This window comes from Perca fluviatilis, chromosome 20, assembly GCF_010015445.1.
Source record: "Perca fluviatilis chromosome 20, GENO_Pfluv_1.0, whole genome shotgun sequence".
NCBI classification, from domain to species: Eukaryota; Metazoa; Chordata; class Actinopteri; order Perciformes; family Percidae; genus Perca; species Perca fluviatilis.
The window spans coordinates 16,227,534-16,235,665 of NC_053131.1; the positions used below are offsets into that span (position 1 = coordinate 16,227,534).

An 8,132-nucleotide genomic window follows, 5' to 3' on the forward strand; every position below is an offset into this window, starting at 1 on the left:
CTCCTCTCTGTAATTGTTTGCAAAAAGTCACTATCATCAAATTTGGTAATAATGGCGCGCTTGTTTTGCTGATGGTTGAATAATTACCAGTTTGTAATATAGTCTTAATAATCAGAGGCCAGAATACAAGAATCAGAAGAATAGAAAATGTATTGCAATTGTAAAGACACTTTCTGGTGACAGTCAACTCCTAGTAGCTACATCTCAGAGGCATATGTCAAGTCAAACACACTGGAAAATGTACAAGTTTCTTTACAACAAAAGTATGTAAACTATAGTTTCACCATAGTTAAGACTGACTGGGCACACTGCAATCCGCTCAAACTAAAAGGATACCACTTATTCCACACATCTGACATCGGTGTAGTGCTATGGACTATCCTATAAAAATTTGCTAATCATACTAGTTACCATGGGCAATAATTTAGAAACAATTTAGAGCATTATTCTGGAGCTGTGTGTTCCCACTTTACAATATCCTAAATGAGACATCGCAAAACCCTGTTTGCTTGTGTGAAAATGTCATTGTGCTTTTGTAAAAAAATAAATTGGATAGAACTACAACAGCATATTGGTGGGGCTGTTAAAAACATGGAAAACACAACCAGTGTAAAATCACATTTACAAAACTATACTTTCAGAAATTTTAAATGTTCTGTTTCTCTCTGGAAAAACACTCACTTGGTAACAAAAGGACATTCAATCCCTGAATACAAGAAAAACTCAGAACTCATCATCACTGACAGAGGCGATGATATTTGTATGTTGCTCAGTGGCAGTCTCCACATTGCTGGATACATGAAGCGACTCTGACAATCTTCTCCCCAGATCCTCAACCTCTTTAGATTGTCCATCATAACTGACTGCAGCTTGGTCTTGATGAAATCCTTCTTCACTGGTTATAGTGGTGCATTCATGGGTTTCATGGCTGACTTCTTTGTTTATCTCAGTTGTGCTTATTTGGTCCTCTTCAGTGATTCCTGTATTATCAAAAACATGCTCACTGTGCCAAGGAGAGCTAATGGCCGTTTCCTCATTGTCATCTTCTCCGTTCTTTTCATTTGTTTTGGTTTGTGAGGCAGCAGTCGTTTCAGGAGAGCATAAGGGTGTAGACCCCAATAGGGGATCAAAATAATCTGGCGTATCACAGTATTTAATTAGTGACGCATAAGAGAACAGGTTATTGTCCTTTTTGGTCTTCACTTGTTTCCCCCCTGATTCCAGTTGTGGTAGGAATGAATCAAGCAGAGCATTCTCATTTTTTTCAAGCTTTGTACTGGAGGTAGATGTAATGATTGGCTCTTCAAAATCTTTACGCAGCACTTCCAGAAGGTGGTGCATTTTACCCTAAAAACAAACAATCAGATGCATGAGAAGAAACTGAAGAGTCCTTAGTGACAATCTTTTTTTTTTTTATATATATATATATATATTTATTTAAAGCTGTGATCCTAACACTGAAACATGACTTGCTTAACATATTTGGTATTCTGCATGAAGTTATATACTCACCACATCAAGCTGATGCCGATTCATGTCAATATGGCGCTTTATCACCCGGTCTAGGAACCCTTGCAGGGGACACAGACAATGAATCTGGAGGTAGTAACAGACACTAGTCTCTCTCTCTCTCTCTCTCTCTCTCTCTCTCTCTCTCTCTCTCTCTCTCTATATATATATATATATATATCTATATATATATATATATATATATATATATATATATATATATATATATATATATATATATATATATACACACACACACACACACTCTCTCTCAATTATGAGACACATGCTATAGCTATTAAGAAAGTGCTATCCAGGCTATACATGTGCTGTAAATATCTTTAAGCTAACAAAGCACAGACTGTAGTCTTGTAGTTCATAGAAATAGAAAAAATGACAAACCTGTCAGAGATGTGCCCCCTGGACAATATATCCTCTGTTACAGCAGAAATGAATTCAAGGTACATTAATTCTTCTTCCCTGTTGAACAGATGAGAATTATTCACGTCACAGAGACATTATTTAAGATGGTTCTTAAGATTCACAAAAGCATAACACTGTCAAATCCTTATACATCTGGCAATAGTTTTCTACTATATAAATCAAAAGCTGTATAAGGATTAGACATTATCAAAGATAACTTACTCTGCAGATACACTCTTCATAATGGGAGATGTCCCACCTTCTGATGAGACCCTAAAAGATGATGATGAAATTATTTAATTTTACACATAAAATACACAAGATGTAACATTCTGCTGAAAATGCAACATAGTATTTCCACTTCATGATTTCACCTGGATGAGGAGTCAAAGAACTCATGGTCTCTGCTCTTGTTTGCTCGACTCTGTTGTCTAGATGCTGAGAAATATGTGCCATTGAACTCATCTTCTGACCAATCATGCTCTGTATTAAATCCCTACAACAAAAAGGAGAGTAAAATGAGAAGGGATGTTTAATATTGTCAAGGCTGTCTCATGATCAAATGTTTCATGTGGCTGTAAACACTTCAGCTCTTTATGGTTTAAAGGGACGATAAACCACACACGGATTACTGACATTGAGCAACAAATAATTATAACCCACTATTTTTCATAGTCTTTATTTGGATGCTGTCATCCAGTTCAGTCAGTGTGGGTAATACGAAACTTGTTGCATTCCACTTTACTGAACTAATTATGGGACACCAATTAAAGGCATGGATGTGTTTTTAGGCCTGGCATTAGATCAAATCTTATACACTATAAGTTAAGTGATTTCTTACATCACCAATGATGTAAGAAAAAACATTTGAAAATGAATCCATCCACATATGATTAAAAAAAAGGTCAGTCAATAAATTGATTAATTGATTAACAAGAAAAGTGTTGACACTGTATTGTTAGACACATTAGAAAATATATCTGAATAATCAAATTAAATCCTCAAAATTACCTGAGATGGCTCATTAAATTCCTGTGTGCATTCCTTGGTTTTTGTGCTGCATAAAAAAAAAGATAACATTATTTCTTAACACATTAGAATACATGTAGCACATTAAGAGAATTGTTTTAAAGACACATATCTATTGCTCACTGAGATGTTTGGTAAGTACCTTCCATGATATGTCTCCTGTCGCATCAATCTTGAGTCGGTGCAATCTTGAGTAGGTTTCCTCCATGGTGCTCTGTAGTAGCGATACTGTGACAGGTATGAACTCTTTTCTGATTTCAGGGTCTTAGGTGTGAAAGGTTTATCTTGTGTAAAGTGCTGTGAATGTTTCTGGAGCAAGTCTCCGCTGTACGTCTTCTGAACAGGGTCCTGGAAAGTCTTGTAGCAACTTTGATCTCCTGAAGCTCCCAGTGAACACGCTGACTGTTTTCTGTGTGAAGTTGCCTCCGGGCTACGGTATTTTATTTCTGATGCTGGGCGAATGTGATGAGAATGGTTCTGAGAACCGACTTTATACGATGGATAAACTATCTCCTTGGCATGGAAGGAGGAGCTGAACCTTGGGCTGGATACTGTGGAACTCCTTGAGCAGAGGTAGGTGCTGTCATCATACTGCACAGATAATCTACTCTGAAAAGCAAACATGTTGTATTGAAATAATGAAGACTTTGCATTTATTAAAGCCTTTGAACGCTTGTGATCACCAAGTTTTCTAGCCAGGCAAAGCCATGACTTCTGCATAAGATACATTGCCATCATATGAAGCAATGGGAATCACATCAGTAACATTATTTCCTACCTGGGCCGAGGAGCAGGAGGCTCTGCTAAGAGAGTGGGCTGACTGAGGACGAGCCCCTTTCCTCAACCGCTCCTGTCTGATCTGGTCATTGTCTGTAAACAGGCAATGGAAAAAAATGGATACAGGAAATAGTCTATAAAAAGGGAAAGACTGACTGCACTTAATTGTGAGGTATGGGAGGGTCAAGAGAGCAATTGTGATAGCAACGACATACGAAGAGAGCATTACTTTTACCATTAAAGATGAGGATGAGTTGCATCCTCTACTCAAATGTGATGAGTCACATTATTGGTTATTGAGGCTACTGTCAGTGCAGCTATTGGACTCTGCCTGTTCTATGATTCATGTCTTCCTGAACTACTGAATGATGGTGCAAAGTGGGGATTTCAAAGAGAAAGGTCTTTGATTCTGATTACCACTAAGACACCAACACCTGACTGTTAGGGGTTACATTTAAACTAATTATTATGCTATTAAAATCATTGTGGCTGCGTTAATATGAGAAATATATCAGAAAATGTGCCCAGAAATGTAAGGTACATCCTCATCTCAACAGTGAAATAGTTTTTTAAGTTGAATTAATCTTTTAATATTTGATACTTGTGAACTTACATTTTACACTGTGTATCAAGCTTTTTGGTACTGATGCATCAATGGCAGCTGTGGAACAAGGCAAAACAAGTCAGATCACAACAGATTATCAATCTAAATATTATGCAACAGAGACACATGTTTTAACCACTTCAACATGTAAGAATATTATGTATGCAAGAGCTGAACTAGTTTGGTCTACTGAATGTCAATGTAAGAATCACAATGTACTCCTGCCATGTAGCTCACCTTTAGCTGAGTAAACCTTTTTGTAATGAGACACCATGTGGTCTTTAACAATGGACTGTGTTAACTTGCTGGAGGAGCGAGGGCAGAAAGCTAAAATCACAAGACAGAGAACAATATACAGTACAACTGTAAAATGAAGCTTTTATCTTACAAATGGCCAATACTCAGTTGACTTATTTGTCATTTTATTAGCACATATTTATACTCACGGCTACTTTTTAAAGTCTGTCCTCTCACACCAGGGCTGCTGCACCCCACTCCAGATGAAGAACTCCCTAAAATGATCATAAAAGGAGATGGACAGGTTGACTCACATAGTCAACTAATAGGAACAACAAATATGTGATGCAAACAATAAATAAATCATTTTCAAATGTGTAGCTATGCTTTGAATCAGCAAATATAAATAAATACAATTGGTAGTTTATTCGTTTTTTGTTGTTGTTTTTTACCGTTAGTATAGCTAGCTAGTTCTCGTTAACTAGCTATCTAGCTAGTACCTTTGTGAAACGAACACGGCAAAATGTCGCCTTTATCTTAATGTACCAAAATAAAGTAAGCTAACAAGTTAACCTTAAAACATCGTGTTACAAGCTACAGTATGTTACTAACGTTACTGTCTTGGTTATGGGTTTTAAGTTTAAGTTTTGAGAACAAGCAATCAATGTGAGTAAAAGGCTGACCATTCTCTACTGGACTAGCTAGCTACTAAACTTGAAGCCACATTAATGATACACACTCAGGATGAATTTATCTTTAGATAGCTGCCTAAGCACAATTTGCTTCCTGCTGCTGATTAACTAGCAGCTAACTTACAGCTAATGCTAATAGTATTTGCATACCTATTCTCGAGTCCATGGTAATGTAATACTTAGCGTATCCCATTTTCCTCAAAAAATATTCTGGGGTAGCGACGGCAGAGGTTGGATACATCCAACAACAACTACAAGGTACTTAACTGTAAACATTTTACCGCTGAAAGATAATCAACTAACGTAGCTAGAGGTAGCAGCCTAATATGAGCTTATAAGCAGATGACCGGCGAAGCAAAGCTTCCCCGTCGCCATGCTGGTTGCTATGATTGCCTTCGTCATCACGCTCATGCGTAAGGAAAGTCACTCCTCATACCACCCACACGTGTATACTGTATGTTTATGCTGAGTATGCTCTGAGTATGCTCTTAATACATCTATGGTCTATGCACGCAACCCATAGACAAACCATGAGACAAACCCACACCTAGGAAAAGTGAACTGAAATAACAGCATGGCAAAACGTTTTTTTTGTCTCAGAATTCAATAAAATCCAATACATGAATAACGATTTGTCAAGCAATAAATGCTTGGCTTTAATTTAATATAACAGCACACAGGCCTATGCCAAGACAGCAGAATAAAAAGTAAACTAAATGACTAACATCCCCCATAAGCATTTCTGTTTCAACACATGATATTTCTGGGTGTGGACGTGATATTTTTGGAGCCACTGTTTAAACATTCGACAAACAGATGGAGCAAGTGGAGCCAATGCAAAGCCCATAAACTGCAGGAAAAGCCAGCCTACATTATCCTCGCTGGTCATAAAACCAGTGGTGGAATGTACCTTATATACTCAAGTAAAGTATACAGGTATTGCCTGTATACTTTACTTGAGTATTTCCATTTTATGCTACTTTATCCTACTATACTTTATACTACTGCATCTCAGAGGCAAATATATGCATTCTACTCCACTACATGTATTTGATAGCTTTAGTTATTGGTTACTTTGCAGATTTAGATTATTGATACAACATATTAAACTGTTGTTTACATCAATCAATAATTATTATCCAGTAATATAATATAGGCTATGATTCTGAAATGGGCCATTCTGCATAATGAGTAGCCTACCTGTACCACCTTTGCATGCTTTAAGTATATTTTGATGCTGATACTTTTGCATTTTTATTAAAGTTCAAATGCAGGAATTTTTCCTTGTAACAGAGTATTTCTATACTGTGGTATTACTTTAAAAAGTCTACTGACTAGTAGACTATCTTGATTACTGTTGTGCTGCTTTTAAGGACAGTTTGAGGTTAACATTATCTGGTCAGCTGAATTCCAAAATCAGCAAAGTGGCCTCAAAAGATAAAATTCAAGTTTTTTTTAACACATTAGAACACATAGTACATTAAAAGAATTGTTTTAAAGACACATATATATTGCTTTCCTTTGAGACTCACTGATATGTTTGGTATACCTTCCATGATATGTCTCCTGTCCTTTCTCCTGTCCTGGTAACAGAGTATTTCTACAATGTAGTACTACTTTTACTTATATAAAAGTCTATGGACTGGTAGCCTATCTTAATATTGGTGTGCTGTTTTTAAGGACAGTTTGAGGTTAACATCATCTGGCCAGCTGAAAACCAAAATCAGCAAAGTGGCATTTATGTGGCAGTGTGAGAATCTGACCAATGTGGGAAAACACAGAGAGCAACCAATATAAATTCTGATTCAGCTGGGTGCATGCCGGTAATGGGATCATTCTGTCAGCAGCATATTGTTAATTCTGCCATGTTCCTTGTATTGTTTTATAGACCTTTTAACCCCTCACGTCATTTACCAACAAAGGATTGTGAATTACTTAGTGTGAAACAGACTCCTTGAACAACGTAGTTAGCCTTAACCACAAACCAATTCATGCTTAAATAACTTTTTTTCAGTGTTTAACAGTTTGATTATATTGCAACATTAAAGGGTACATGCATTCATGCAAAATAATCTTTTAATACCCCATGCTGCATTCTCAAATTGAATGACATCACTACAACAACTTTATTCCTAATGTTTTCTCACTCTGTTGAAGACATTATCCTTTTATACACAGGAGTAAAACAGGACTATATTTTCAATTATGAGCCGAGAAAATCTTTATTTGAAAAAAAATTACAGTTTGTTTCTTTATCGTATATGAATCAGATTCAAAGAACATGCTCACAGCTTGTCCTAGCTGAAAAAGAGAAGGTGGAACTATTAATGATGGCTCAATTGCAGCAATTATTGCAATGCAATACAGTAATAAATGTTATCAGTATGTGTTTGATAGTGTCTGGCATAGAAAAGGCCTATTGAAGTTTAGTTTTAAAAGTTCAGTTTTCTGCACAGGAACTTGTCTTCTTTTCCTTTTTTTTGTAGGAAACGGATCGTGGAAGCAACCCTTCTCTCTGTTTTGGATTATGAAAAAAATATTTATAGGCATGCCCCCATCTCTAACCTTAAATTTCTAGATTTTGTTTACCATTCAGCTCTTAGATTTATAACTGGGAACCCATATTGCACTCATCACTGTGTTTTATATCAGAAGGTAAGATGGCCCTACAAAAATTGCCCCCCCTACCTGTCTTCACTCCTGAGCCAAAGACACCATACTCAAAACACTTGGTTTACACATTCCGTCCCTGCAGTAAAAAGTAATCATGGAAAGACAGCCTTCAGATATTTTGCCCCATTTCTCTGGAATAATTTACAGAGTAATCTAAAATTGGATGCACTAATACCAATGGGCCAATT

General features: G+C 36.6%; 1 protein-coding gene across 2 annotated transcripts; it reads right to left on the reverse strand.

Annotated features, from left to right (window-relative positions):
• Nucleotides 1-132: 132 nt before the first annotated feature.
• spata7 (spermatogenesis associated 7) lies at nt 133-5,670 on the reverse strand. Of its 2 annotated transcripts, none has more exons than XM_039785027.1 (12): nt 5,539-5,670; nt 4,789-4,854; nt 4,580-4,669; nt 4,352-4,399; nt 3,740-3,831; nt 3,104-3,570; nt 2,944-2,989; nt 2,307-2,428; nt 2,155-2,205; nt 1,912-1,989; nt 1,513-1,570; nt 133-1,347 (listed from the first exon to the last, which is right to left on the reverse strand). In XM_039785027.1, the coding sequence occupies exons 3-12, from the start codon at nt 4,614-4,616 to the stop codon at nt 724-726; spliced, it is 1,623 nt and encodes a 540-aa protein (XP_039640961.1). In that variant the 5' UTR covers nt 4,617-4,669; nt 4,789-4,854; nt 5,539-5,670; the 3' UTR covers nt 133-723. The 2 variants fall into 2 exon arrangements, with proteins under 2 accessions (XP_039640961.1, XP_039640959.1); XM_039785025.1 differs by having other exon boundaries at nt 5,422-5,670.
• Nucleotides 5,671-8,132: the final 2,462 nt, after the last annotated feature.